Here is a 15,410-nt window from a genome sequence, read left to right as displayed (position 1 = left end):
GATCATGTGACACTAAAGACTGGAGTAATGAAAAAAGAAATTTATCACCAAAATAAATTACATTTTAAACTATGATAAAGAAAGAAAACAGTCAAACAGTTAAAACTGGAATGATATTTTAGTTAATTTTTTAGATCAAATAAATGCACCCATGGTGAGCAAAAATGACTTAGTCCAAGTCTAAAATATCATTTGCGATTGTATTTTCGAATTTCAAATTCTTGCACCAGTTTGCATAAAATGACTTTTGAGCACTTAAATACATAGAGTTTGAACAACATGAGGTTGAGTAAATAAAGACCACATGTTTATTTCTGGGTGATATATGGGTATTTCTACTCACAAACTTCCTCTTCAGTTTGACTTTGGGATCGGCGAAGCTCCTCCCCTCCGGCTGTGCAGCTTCAAACTCCGCCTCTCCCAGGTGATCATCGGCCGAGATGCTTTTCCTCAGATACGCCGCCCGCCGCCGGAAATGTGAGAAGGGTGACTGAGAGCGCGGCCGCGGGTCAACAGCCTCATTTTCATCTTCCAGCCGCCACATCTCGCCTGAGGATGGACAGATCACACATCACTGAGACATCACACACGCCGTATTTAACCTTATTTCGCCGCTGGATATTCCCAGGCAGCCAGCTAGATCTGTGACTCTCAGATGAGGATGTTAGGGAGCTGTCAGGCCGCTGGAACAGAGTTACTCATGTTTATTAGACTTGAGTCAGTCAAATCTGGGTCAGAGTTTCTACCAGATATTACGGCCCTCATTTGGCATGATCCCAACATAATGAGCACGTCAAACACGCTGAGGGAGACAGCTGGGATTCGATGTGTGTATGTGTGTGTATTGAAACGGCAGCATGCTCCTCTGTTGGCGATTATGGTTGCTAAGCAACTAGAATGGGGAGGAAGCCAAAGACTTTAGTTTTAACATTTGAGAGACAGTGAAAAAATCCTTCACAGAAGCTTTACACAAGAGCAGCTCAGCTGTGAGAATCGAGGAGAAAAGCGCAAGAAAGAGAGAGGGGGGATTTGGCCAAGTGGAGCGGGCTGAAGTAAATATGGAGTACGTGCAGACGCGCTAAACAATCACACATGGAGTAAAGCTCACACATGTTGTGAATGGAATGTGCCGCGTGGACGCTTCCCGTTCCAGACGTCGTCCATTCACAACTACACTGCCAATTCTATCAATTCAGCCTCTCTCTCGCTCGCTGATGTTTTAATCACATTTTTATTTTTGCTCAATAGAGCAACTGATGGATAGTTGTGCATTTAAAAATCAAAAGAAAAAAACTAAAAAATTATGTTTTGCATGAAGAAAAAACTTTCATCAAAGCCATTTTTGGAACAATAAGAATTTCTGCATTGACGTTTTCATGACAATTTTAGCTATTAATTCTTATCACTGTAAAACAAAAAATAATAGAATTGACAGTGTTTCTATTGTTAACTAAAACTTAAAAAAATTGTTTGCTATTTGTTAAAAAAAATGTAATTGTACTTTTATTTTGGCAACTAACTAAAGTTAAAGTACTAAAATTGCTACCAATGCAAAAAGTGAAATAAAAATATATTAAAGCAAATATATATTTATTTAGAAAATCTAATAAGAATTACAAAAGCACATACAATTATTAAAACTAAAAATATATAAATAAAAGTCCATTCAAAATTTCTAAATCAAAAGCATCCTAAAATCAAAAGAAAGAAATCTCAAAAAAGATTTTAATTATAATATATTGACATTTTCATGACACTTTTAGTTCTAAATTCACATTTCTGTAATGCAAAACATATGAATATTATAGTATATTAGATATTATTGTAATGTGAAAATTAATATAATATTTAAATTCTACATTATTTGTTTAATATAGTAGTATTTGATTTACTAACTTTAATGCTGATTTAATTAGCCAAATCAAGATATTACAGTAACTGTTTTGAATGTAAAATGGGAATCAACATTAAGAATAAATGTAATTATTTTATAGACTTTTACTTAAAATAGAATGATTAATTTATAATGTACAATGAATAGAATATTTATAATGAATTTTTTTTTAAGAACTTACAAAAATAGGTACTGGACTACTTTTTTTAGGGAAATAAAAACATTGAAAACTAAATTTAAATGTACTTAATTCAGAAGAAATGATTTGGTGAAATGTGAGCTTTCCATGAGATACACCCAAGAACAGAGCTTTAATAAAATCAAGAGCAGAGTTCAGTAAAATATGTTTTACCATCACGGCTGTGCAGTTGAAATAAACACAAACACACACACACACACACACACAATACCTGCAGGAGGAAGGGTACATGCTTCAAGACCACCAGGGCTGGAGGGAACACGCGGGCGCCGCTGACGTTCACAAACGTTCTCTGACTGCTGCACACGGACGGCGGCTGGGGACTGAGGGATGCTGGGTAATGTCCTGGATTTGGCCAAGAGAGGCCTCTGTAGCCGTCGCTCCAAAGACCTGGAGCACAAACAATCAGAACCAATAATACATCAATATTCAATCACAGTCCCATTCATTAAAATGCATGCATAAATAAACTCAATAATAAAAATAAACAACACTTTACATTGTATGCATGTGTGTGGATGTGTATTTAAATGCATGCATGCATGCATTACATGAACATATTTATATTGGTCTGTCGGTAAGGTTACAATAATTTTAAAAACATTATTTTTCAAGCGTGCAAAATGAAGAGTAACAGCATGTAGAGATTTGGCTACATTCACGTGTGAGTGTCTGGCAATGACGGAGCAGCGAATTTAACTGCACGAGGAAATTCTACAGCACAATGTGATGCCGTCTGTCTGTGATCTCAACAGGCGTCAGGTTATGCAACGCGATTTCCATCCAAAACACTGGAGTAAATCAAAGCTACAGCGCAAACAGAAGATGTTCTGTATTTTATAAAGTCCAGATACAATAATCTCACTACAAAACATTCCAAAAACGAGTGAAACACAGAAGTGACGGAAAGCCACAGGCAGCGCAGATGTGAACAGCAGCTGCAGAGAGTTTGATCGAGGTCTGGGCCAATAAATATACTTCACTATTGATCAAATATTAAAGGCTACATATGTTTTCCCATCATTAGACAAGCTTAGTTAAACTGTTTATTTAATAAATAATGCACTGGCTACGCAAAACTGACAAATGTTACAAATGCATCCAGATCTTATGGACTTGAATTAAATTTGTAGTAGTAAAGAAAATGTGATTTAATTAATATTCACTAATGAGTTTAATAAAGAAAGAAGTTAAATACTAGAGCAGATTTTTTTAAATAAATGTTCCCAATCTTTTTGTGATTCATTGGTGTATGTAATTCCAAATTAAACTGGAAAATAATGTTGGTCTTTGTAATCTTTTGTCAAAATGTAATAACTTGCTCTGAAATAGTTTCTCGCTTTGGTTGACATCAGTGTTTTTCCAAATTCTGCCCTGCAAACACCTGGCTTGAGTTTTTATGATCCCAGCATCAAATCAACGGAGAAAAACAAATCCTGACCTACATTGTTTTCTAATTTTATACCATGTTTCACTTGTTACATGTTCTTACAGAGCACAGACTTTAAAATGACAGAACCTGCAGATTTGTTACTGTCAAGTAAAACTTAAAGCTAAAAATATATTTTTAATTGAAATAAAGCTAAAAAATAAAGCAAAAATATTAGATTAAAAATGTAAACTTAAGCATTTAAAAAATTGGCAGATTTTTACGCAATATTCTTATTAATAGAATTGAATGCAGTAATGTGAGAAATTATATATTATTAAAATTGTACAGTAATGCTTTATTTGGCAGTATTTAGTTTTCAAATTAAAGAAAGATGAACTTAAATATTACTTTGGTCAAATACTGAAATAAAAAGTTGAAGTCCTGAAATTTCTAAAACTAAATCTTGAATAAATATAAATTAAATCTAAATAGATTTTTTTATATATAATTAATAATAATGACAAAGGCACACAAAAAATTACAAAAACTATAATAAATATAAATAAAAGCAAATATAGCAAATATAAAAATAAAATCTCTAATCAAATTAGGAACAACATGAGGATGAGTAAATGATTTCATAATGTTCATCCCTCTACATCTTCTGCGTCTCAGATATTTCTCCTGAAAAAAAAGCTCCAATAATCTCACACGTAAGTTTCAGATCAGATCAGATCTCAAAAATGTCTAAATTTTTGCTTAGATTTGCCAAGACAGTAAAGTATGTGTTCAAAAATAAAAGATTTCAATATGAACTGAGCTGCTCCACATCCATTCACATTTACAGCTCTATAATGTATCATAAAAACCTGAGCAATAAAGACAAAGACAGCAGACTACATTCACAGATCTGATCTATTTACACCTTTTCAAAGGTTGATGACAACAACATTAAAATGAGTCAGTCCTATCCCGGCCAATCAGTTCCCTGTCTGTCCCCTCCATCTAAATTCTCTCCTTTCATTGGCTGCTCATTTCTCTCATCCCACCCTGCTCTGTCCGCACACTGACCAGATGATTTCTGCCCCATCCAGGTGAACTGACCGCACTTTAACCCTCCAGGACACACTACACACACACATCAAACACTGTTAGCCAAAAGAAAGACATCTCCGATTGTCCTTGAAGTCTTGATTATCCTCTGTATTTATGACTGATTCTTGAATGTGCTTGTCTTGTTTTAAGGTAATGCCACATGAGACATGTTATATATCAGCATAGCACTATAGTATTAACCAATCACACCTGTCATTTTCAATATAAAAGTCTGAAATCTCAGGCAGCAGGACACATATGCATCCATGCACACACAGAACACACACTCTCAAACCGCGCTGTGATTTTGGAGTACCTGGCCTCGGCTACTGTGCAGCAGTAACTGCCACTGCGACGGCCGTCCCTCCGAGCCATGAGCTCATCCCTGGAACGCCGGCGGTTAAAGTAATCCGTAAGTTTCCCAAAACTTGCCATTCTGTCCCTCCCGTGCGTGTGCGTCCGCGTTCTGCTGTTATTCCACGAGCGGCTGTGTCATATTCCTTCACTCACATCCCCACAGAAACAGCAGTGAGCGCGGAGCAGCAGCAGTTGGTCGCGAGAGAGATGCAAGGAGACGGACGCGAGCGAGTTTAGTGTTTTCTTTCAGCATTCTCCCTCCGGAGCATCATCAGTGCTGCGGCAACAACATCAGCATCCTGCATCTCTCGCTCTCACTCAGCCTCTCTCTGGCTCTCTCTTTCTCTCTCTCTCTCGGTCTCATAAATGCGTGCCGAACGCTCTGAAAGAACTAATATGATCTAGAGCAGAGGAGGAGCAAAAAATGAATGAGTAAAGATGAAAAATCAATCAGAGAAAGGCAGTAACGCTGCTGGAACGAGTGATTTTTGCCAACTGTTCTGCATTCAGAACGACGCATCTTGGTTTGTTTGTGTGTGTGTGTGTGTGTGTGTGTGTGTGTGTGTGTGTGTGCGTGTGTGTGTGTGTGTGTGTGTGTGTGTGTGTGTGAATCCTGCTTTGATAAAGACGGCAGCCTGGGCTGCACTTCAAGAGAGTGGAGTTCATAAAATCAATACTGGCTGAGGACAGGAGAGCATTTCTTGTCATTTTGTGCTCCAGTTCATCTATTGCATCCCTTTTTTCTTTAACTTCTTGGCTGGATATTGAAAGTAAATTAAAATTAAATTAAATTAAAAGTAAATTAAAAGGGTTGTGTCCGCCGCTCTCACTGAGAATAAATTGTGTTCTAGCATGCAACTGTGTCCAGCATATTTTCCTCTCCGCAGCATCTCGCTTCTGCTGCTGTCTGCGGTTTTGCTCTCCTGATAGAAGCTAAATATGGTGGGGATGGATGTAACAGAATGTATATGCAGGTCATGCTAATTGACGGAGTGAAATCAAGCAAACTATCAAAGAAAACGCAATGAAACGCATCAAAGCAAAGCCCAATCAATATGGATTCATTTAAGCCAGGTCTGCGTGACTTCATTGCAAGACTCTTGCTTACTGACAGTATGAAGGTTTTCATTTCCAATGCAGTTTCAGTCATTTTAATAGACAGATCCCCCAAAATTAATATTCTGTCATTATTTTTTACAAACATACAGAATATGACTCAATTAAAACAGATTCAGTATAATTTCTTTTAAATTGCATGAAGATTAGTGAAAAGTGAAAAGGGGTGATGACAATTTCCATTTCTGTGTAACCTCACTAAAAATCATATATACACTAGCATTTATAACATTAATACTTTCATTCAGCGAGGAGGATGCATTAAATTGATCAAAAGCGAAAGTAAATACATTTACAGTGTTACAAGATATTTCTATTTCATATTTTCAAGTGCTGTTCTTTTGAAATTCCTATCCATAAAAAAATCCTGAAAAATGTTTTATGGGTTTTTTTTCAAAAATATTCACCAATGTTAAAATGTTACACTTTTATTTCAAATTAATGTATTAATCAAAAAATCCAGAAAAAAAACATGTCCACAAAAATGTGAAGCAGCACAACTGTTTTCAACACTGATAATAATCAGAAATGTTTGTTGAGTAATAAATCAGCATATTAGAATGATTTCTGAAGATCATGAGACACTGAAGACTGGAGTTATTATGCTGAAAATTCTGCATAGGATCTCAAGAATAAATTACATTTTACAATATTTTCACATAAAAACAGCCATTTTAAATTGTAAAAATATTTCATAAAATTACAGTTTTTACTGAATTTTTAAAAAAATAAACCCAGCCTTGGTGAGCAGAAGAGACTCACTGACCTCAGACAGTAGTATCCATGAAATGGACAATACAGCATGAAATAGCTTGCAATGCATCAGGTTATATGAATTTGTAAACTAGGAATTAGATGGATATTTGCATTAAAAGCATCACGCGAGTTCATGAGCGCACAAAATAGAAATGTGTGAACATCACAGACAATGGCTCTGAGCATGTGTCATACATCTCGCTTTAAAAAACCCATGCTGGTAACAACAATAGAGATGATGATGGTGATATCTGCTGCCTTTGGGAGAAACATCAAAAATAGCACATGTGTCATGACCTGACTGCTGCGATCAATACAGCTTCATAACACAGCTGTGATCATATTTTGTGTTTGTTAGCGTGCTAACCTGACTCTCCACTATCAAACATCCAACCCTGTGCAAAAGGAAAATGATATTTCATATGATATTATGCTTGTCTAAGCATCACGACGAGCACTTGACCAATGGCATGAGTTTGGGAAGGGACTAAACTAGCCACTGTTTTCACTGCAATTTAAAAAACATGACATCACTGGCCACTGAAATTAATAAATATGTGGAGGAATAACTGTAACAAAAAACCTTTTAAATATTAGTGCATGACCTCCATATAAGCATTTTGACTGATGACTTCAATGACTGCATGTTTATTCTCTGCATACAGAAAATGTTCACACAGTTTCTGCCCCTTCCTGAGCACACCATTAATACTATATACTACAAAAACAGTAATAACACTATTGTATTATGCTGTTTCAAAAGAGACACAGACGAAGATGGAACATTGCCCTCTAGTGTCTTACACACACTGGACGAGCCAGTATGTTGTTTTTAAATCACAGATCATTGATGCTGGTGGTTTTGCTCTGCAGTGAATGGGTGCCGTCAGAATGAGAGTCCAAACAGCTGATAAAAAACACAATTAATTGATCTGTACATATTTCTCACTATATTCAGAGAAGACAGCTTTTCACTTGAGAAAGCATTACTATAGAAGACTACAGGATTTTAGAGGTTTTAATGGTTTGTAGTTAAAATATCTTGATGGATTTGTTTCTTACAAACACACTGCTTTTGGATTCACAAGATATAAATTGGTGGACTGGAGTGATGTGAATTACTTGTGGATTATTGTGACGTTTTTTTCAGTTGTTTGGATTCTCCTTCTGACGGCACCCATTCACTGCAGAGCATCCATTGGTGAGCAAGTGATGCAATTATACATTTCTCCAAATCTGATGAAGAAACAAACTCTTCTGCATCCTGCATGACCTGAGAGTGAGTACATTTTAAACAAATTTTCATTTTCGAGTGAACAATTCCTTTATATTGTATACCTAACACCTACACTGAATCTACAAATGGGCTGCAGTGGGTGTGATGATGAATGAGTGGTAGGAGGAGCTAAAGCCAATATTGTCACCTTTAACCAGCTTCAACTCTCGAAACGCTGTGCCTCATCGAGTGACGCCAGAAGTGTTTCCCTTTATAGACATGATGGGTTATAAAATCAAACACTAATGAGATGACACTCAGTCTGGGACTGTGATGCCCAAAGGAAGTGCGTGCATCATTTCAGCAAAATGACATTAGCACTTCCTGTTGAACAGAATTATTTTCACCACTGTTCATCAATTGTGCAACAATACATTCGAGCTTAATTAGGCGACTCAGTAAAGGTTCTAAATATTTACTTAAGTTGGAGAAAATCAAAGAAAAAATGCCTGTTTTTGCATGTTTCGGTTATGCATGATAATTAACCAATATAATAAAAAATATTATGTCTGTTTTAAACCAATTTAGTGAAATAAGGCATTAAAATAAACATAACATAGAAAAAAGTTAAATGTATACTACCAATCAAAGTTTAGGGTCCAAATATATAATTTTTTTAAATAAATTAATACTTTTATTCAGCAAGAACTCATTAATTAGATCTAAAGTGAGAATAAAGACATTTAAAAGATTACACATTTATTTCAAATTAATGTACTAATCAAAAACTCCTGAAAAATATTTCCACAAAATTATGAAGCAGCACAACTGTTTTCAAAATTGAAATCATGTGACACTGAAGACTGGAGGAATGATGCTGAAAGTACAGCTGTGCATCACAGAAATAAATTACATTTTACACAGAAAACAGCTATTTTAAATTGTAATAATATTTCATAATATAACCATTGTTATTGAATTGAATTCAATTGGTATTGTAAATAAATGCATCTTTGGTGAACAGAAGAGACTCTTAAAAACATTACAAATCTCACCAACCCAAACTTCCCATATGGGTTAGAGTTGTCCACATGTTCAGTTTAACTCAGTTGATATTTTTTAGGGTTAATATTCGCAAATTCTGATCATCTCAACATGGCCAAATACATGCTGATTTATAGGCGTCTGAATAGTTGTCTAAAAGCACAGAACATCAAGGCCTGTCTTTAGGGCTTTTAAACATGATGAATATTGATGTGTGTGTGTTAATAAAATGCAAAACATGAGGACTTACTCCATTAGCGTGTCCGTACTGAATACATCAGCATAACAGCCTGCGAACATCCTGAGAGAAACACAGACACACACGGTTAGGATTTCACACAGGAAAAGAGGAATCATCACTAGAGCTGTTCCTCTTCACCTTTAAATGTTGTTTGTAACCAATTAGTTTGTTTTTCCAATCTAATCAACCTGAAAAAACACAACTCTGCTGATCATCAGGAGCACTGCTGATTACACTGGATAGTCTCATCTGGGAAAGATGATGAATTCAAACACATGAACCTTTAGTATAGGAAACTATAGAAACTTCTTTACTAAAAAAATGTTAGAACGTAATTGCAACTTTTTTCTCACAATTTTGACATTTTTCCTTAAAATTCTGTGTTTCTATGTCACAGATTAAGAATTTTTCTCACAAATTCTGAGAAGAAATTCCTGAATTGCAAGATATAAATTCAGAATTGTGAAATATAGATATAGAATTGCAAGATATAAATGTGCAATTCTCAGACTTTTTTTTTTTGAGAAACAAAGAATTCAGAGAAAACAAAATCTAATTTACAAAATAAAAACTACAAATTGTGAGATATAAATGCAGATTTAAGAGATATAAATTCCCAATTGAGAGAAATAGACTTGCAGTTCATAGAGAAAAAGTCAGAATTGTGAGATAAAAAAATGTCAATTACTGTTTTGCAAAACCTTATTGGATTTATGTAAATTACAAATTCGGAGTAAAAAATAAAAAATGTGAGATTAAAACTTGAAATCGAAATTCTGAGATAAAATCAGAACATTGAATTGCAAGATGTTAACTGAATTCAGAGAAAAGAGAATTTAAGATACAATCTCAGAATTTCAATATGTAAACTCACAACTCAGAAAAAAATCAGAATTGCGAGAAAGTAAAAAAGGTTATAATTTTACTGCAAAATGTCAACTCAGAATTGTGAGAAAGTGAAAATTTTGGTTGTCTTACAATTCTGAAAAAAAACTAAACTGTGGGTGTGAGATAAAGTCACAATTACCATTTTTATTGCAAAGAAACAACTGCGAGATGTAAACTACAGAGTAAAAATCAAGAAATAAGAACTTTTTTAAGAAAAATTGCAATTACTTCTTTAATGCGAAAAGATAAACTGCGAGTTGTAAACAGAATTCAGAGAAAAAAATAAGAATTGCGATATAATCTAATAATTAAGATGTAATGAAAGTCAGAATAGTGACAAAGTGTCAAATCTGAAAAAGTCTGAACTGTGAGACATAAGGCCTAAAAAAAAATTGTTTGGTTCCGGTTTCCGACCGACCCTGTCAATTTATGTGCGACCCAAATTTATTTTATGAGACTGGGGAAGAACGGTCTTTCACACACCGTTAATTAAATTACAGTTTCCTTTAAATGCTGTTTTACACTTAAGTAATCCGTTAAAAACCATTAAGTATTGCATCAAAACCCTTTAACTGTCAATTCCTAAAGTGAGCTATAACTTAAGGTTTGGAAATCGTAACATTAAGAGAAACACGGGGGGGGGGGGGGGAGTCAACAATATATCGCAGAACAGAGAGGGCACTGACAACATGCTGACAGACAGGACATTAACATTACCAGCTTACTTTTAATATGAAACAAAGTCTCATTTGGTTATTTCACCTTTCAAATGTGGTCATTTTTTAAAACTAACTGATCGTCTCTTGCTTCTAGTTAATTTATAGCATCAAAATCAAATAAACCACATAAATGAACATAACAAAGAATGTTGTTTGACTACAAAAAGATGTCTGTACACTCCGTTTTTCAAGTTCAAATCCTCCATGTTAATCTACTATGAGATCGCCTGTCAAACTCCCGCGAAGGCTTTTTGTGTGTGTGTGTGCGTTTTGCGTGTCTATGGCAACAACAGACTTTAAACGGGAATACAGAATCACTGTCGTAAAAGTACCGGTACACACATTTAAAATCAGCGCGCGTTTGTGTGTGTGTAAAACTGCCACTGGAGAAAAAAATAAAAAATAAAAAAAAATAAAAAAATCCCTACCGACCAATGACCTCAACTGACAACCAACCGGAACCAAACTTTTTTTTTTTTTTAGGCCTAAGTCGCAATTACCTTTTTATTTTTTATCCTGTGGCAGAAACAGGCTTCCAAAGTAAACAGCTTTGTATGATCATGCATGCTTTTCTGGTAGGAAATCTCACATCCTGGATGTTGCATCATGTGTGTGTGTGTGTGTGTGTGTGTGTGTGTGTGTGTGTGTGTGTGTGTGTGTGTGTGTGTGTGTGTGTGTGTGTGTGTGTGTGTGTTCAACGTAAGCCCTACATAAGCCGCCAGCCGTCGTATTCCAGCGTCTCTACAAGTTCAAACAGAGTCGCAGCTCGACGTGAACAGATGCTCCTGGCATGACTGCAACTTCATCATCATATGCTTTGCAAATCTTTCGATCAAGCCATCAACCGCGTTAACCTTCCGCTGATATTTACTGGATAATGTCATTCCTGTGAGTCACCCACCTGACAGCTCATCACAACCACCCTCAACGCTCACCTTCCCCGCGCCTCTGACTCACTTCTCTGAACGTCAGCGGGAAATAAGAGAGTCCACTTCACCATCCATGTAATGATTCACAAGCTGAACAGAATGAACGGGGGAAATGACACACTTCATAGCAGCTCATTTCCTGTGGAACTGGACAAATGCATCTCAATCCAAACATCTCCCACTCACACACACACTTTGGGATCCATCTGTTCACAAACTCACAAGCAACAATAGAGGCCCTTTCCTTTAGCCACTATGGGCATATAATAATGTGGTGTGTGTGCGTGTGTGTGTGTGTGTGTGTGTGTGTAAGCATCCTTTTCCTGACCCTGCTGTATACAGGACACACCTTACCATCAGACTTCCTCACACTCGCCCAAACACACACACACACTCTGTGTTTACTTTTTATAAATAGGAACATCATAGACTTTTATGATTTCTGACTTCTATGAACTGTTGTGTTTACATGCGGTTCAATGACACGACGCCCATTTGTAGTCTAGATCTAGTAAGTCAACTACATGTTTGTTTGCTTTTTTGTTCTTTGTTAAAATACATTAAATGCATTACAATAAAGACATGGAAAATGAAGTGCACCACCAAGAATAAAATGTATTGAACATGATGAACATGTTTTCAGTTTCTGAACTTTAAGTCATTTTGATATGTTAAACTTTTCCACAAATTATGTTAAATGGGTGATATCATCAAGCCATTTTGATGTCATATGACAAGAAAATCATGAAATATGATCTTGACAACACGAGAGAGTTCATTAAACAGAAAGAAAGAAAGAAAGAAAGAAAGAAAGCATAATTTGGCCTTTCGTGAAAAGGCACATTTTGTCCAATCAGTCAAATGGAGTAACAAGAAAATTCATTAATATTTGTGATTGATATGCATGATATAAAATACTTGAGAAGTGTTTTAAAAATTGTAACCTAATAATAACAATCATACTTACACTAATAATTAATATGAATTCAGACACATTCCAACATGCAATGAAAATACTTGAGAATCACTCGTCATTTAATCAAAAACATATATATTAATCAAACACATACATTAATATGTATATATATATATATATATATATATGTGTGTGTATATATATATATTTATATATATGTGTGTGTGTATATATATAATTTAAACATGAATAAAAATATTATATATTTAAACATGAATATCTATATATATATATACACATACACACACACACACTCATACATACATAAATACACACACACGCATTCTTACTGATATTAAAACACAAAACTCAGCACTAACAAAAAAAAACCTCAAAATTTGTTTTCTTTTTTTAAGTTTTCTTGAATTAACTCAATTTGTTTCGGTGTCTGTCTGGAAATGTGAACTTAAAGCGACATCTGATCGCCATGACAACCGCTGAACATGAGCGCGCAAAACAAAAACCTGCTCAAATCCCAAACCAAATAAACAAACTTAACCATCTTCAGTTCAGTGACACACAACCCACAGTCGAGAGCAACAAACACAGTCAGTCAAGTGAGTGTCTGATAAACACACGCGTACCTTCAACACAAAGAAGTCGCTGAGTTCCCAAACTCCGAAAGTTTTAACTCCTCCAGAGTCTCAGTTCTGATATTCCTCTCATCGCTTTTGAGTCTCTTCTGATTTAATCGACGAAAACACAAAGCACCGGTCTCTCTGAGATCTAATTGTCCACTCACTTGTTGTCTGTATCTCTAAACAGTGAACTGCTTACCGAGGCTACATTTTGGGCATCAAATGTTACTTATGTTACTAATAATAACAGTTTCCTTTGTGACACCACATTTCTCTTCCTGCAGGGGCGCGCGGCCGCTCATTCATCACACAGAGATCCCGATGATTTTAGTTTTTTGAGACTTAAAAGTGCATTCGTTTAAATTATTATTATTAAATTTTTTTTATTTTTTTTATTATGTCTAAATGATGATTCACTGCAAAAACAATCGTTATATCTAGCAGTCAAAAAGCTAAAATATTTTTTAAATCTAGCGCATTCTGAACTGAGCTGCGAAAAGTAACAGGCATCACGTGACGACGTCATCGGCTTGTGTCTTAATATTTAATCTTGTTATGAAACACGTTATTTTTATTTACAAAAACAAAGAAGATAACTGTCTTAAATGTATTTGGATTTGTCTATTAATATTAAATGTTTATTATATTCCGCTATGTTTAATATATTATGTAGGTACTAGTGTTTATGTGTTATTATATTATTAGAAATCGACGGTCTTGATAATACTACCTTTAACAGGCTTTAACTTAATAGAACGTACACTTAGAAAATTATTTAAAATTATTTAGTCTGATGATTGTTTAATAGACCGATCGTACCTGACCAATAAGGATCGAGCCTGGTCCATTAAGCCACGCCCACGGCGTGCGCACTGTAAGTTTACCTGCAGTTCCAGGTGTTTAATTTATTTCTGTGGGATTTAAAACTCAAGCAGTGTGTGTCTCACGAGATATATATGTAGGCCTATGTCCCGCGTCTCTCTCGCTCCTCCCGAGATGAATTTTTTTTTTTTTTTTGTCATGTCTCGGCTTATTTTAATTAGATGTGACACGTTCAAACGAGTTTCGATTCATAACAAAAAGAACACGTTCATCCAAATTAAGGGAGGGTTTTAATTATTATCATTTAATGACAGGCCCTAGAAATATGGCCAATTATTCAATTAAAGGCACTTATAGAATTCTTGAAAAGTAGACTTTATCTAGTTATTTTTCATCACAACCTAACAAACAAACAAACATCAGATATTTCAAAATATATTCCAAATCTGAAGTTTTGTATATTAAATATTCTGTAAAAAAAATATGATTTAAAATGGCATATGGCACACATTAACAGTACATTCAAAATGTGATTTTTAAAGTTCCTAGGTTCAAAATAGACTTATATAAATACTATTATTTATATTTTACAGAGGGAAAATATGAGTGAACCCCAAAATAGGAAACAATCCAAAAATACTGGAGGGAGAAGCCCAAACTCCTGGCACATGTAGTATTTCCTGAAACATATATTATACAAGCACAAATGCAGCGGGTGACACAGAATTACTGGGATTAAATCTGTTCACATGCTGCTATAAGAACAGACTGTTGTGAATATATGGCAAATGCCACTGAAACTGGGAAGTTTGGGTTTTCTTTTGTTCCCCCACAACCCCAAGATTTGGTGCCAGTTGCATAAACTGCTTTCTTTGCATAAATCTTTTTTTTCTGCAAGACTCTTTAAAAATCAGTTACATAAAATGCTCTAATCTGAATCTGAAAAGACTGATTTAACTGCTAATTGGTCTAGTTCTCAAGACAAAGTCTTAACACACTGTGTTTATGCAACTGGCCGCTGGATTAATAGCTACAAAGTCCTTTGAAGTATCACTGCACCAAAATTTATCTGCATTATGTTATTATTTTATGACTCTATTACTAATTATTCTCTGTCTTATCATTTAAATAGATATTTCATTCCAATATAATCAAACTGAACTAAACTAAGGACTTTTAACATTTTTTGTCTCTCTCTAAACTATATA

The 15,410-nt window shown here is 35.0% G+C and overlaps 1 protein-coding gene across 5 annotated transcripts in view; it reads right to left on the bottom strand.

Annotated features, from left to right (window-relative positions):
• LOC132116368 (ankyrin repeat and fibronectin type-III domain-containing protein 1-like) overlaps positions 1 to 13,614 on the bottom strand; it is an 83,741-nt gene extending 70,127 nt beyond the window's left edge. The window contains exons 1-5 of one of the 5 annotated variants that reach the window (XM_059525183.1): positions 13,387 to 13,614; positions 11,799 to 11,916; positions 9,300 to 9,350; positions 2,305 to 2,483; positions 344 to 549 (exon numbers count right to left, since the gene is read on the bottom strand). In XM_059525183.1, coding sequence (XP_059381166.1) covers positions 344 to 549; positions 2,305 to 2,483; positions 9,300 to 9,349 — 435 coding nt within the window. In that variant the 5' untranslated portion in view covers position 9,350; positions 11,799 to 11,916; positions 13,387 to 13,614. Of the gene's footprint in view, positions 1 to 343; positions 550 to 2,304; positions 2,484 to 4,876; positions 5,382 to 9,299; positions 9,351 to 11,397; positions 11,489 to 11,798; positions 11,917 to 13,386 lie in introns of those variants that run through there. The other 4 variants (XM_059525182.1, XM_059525184.1, XM_059525181.1 and 1 more) reach the window with 4 other exon arrangements.
• Between the last annotated feature and the right edge of the window lie 1,796 nt (positions 13,615 to 15,410).

The sequence above is a fragment of the Carassius carassius genome, chromosome 35 (genome assembly GCF_963082965.1).
Source record: "Carassius carassius chromosome 35, fCarCar2.1, whole genome shotgun sequence".
NCBI classification, from domain to species: domain Eukaryota; kingdom Metazoa; phylum Chordata; class Actinopteri; order Cypriniformes; family Cyprinidae; genus Carassius; species Carassius carassius.
Note: the sequence above shows the minus strand (reverse complement) of the source record. Positions and strands in the feature narration are given on the sequence as shown.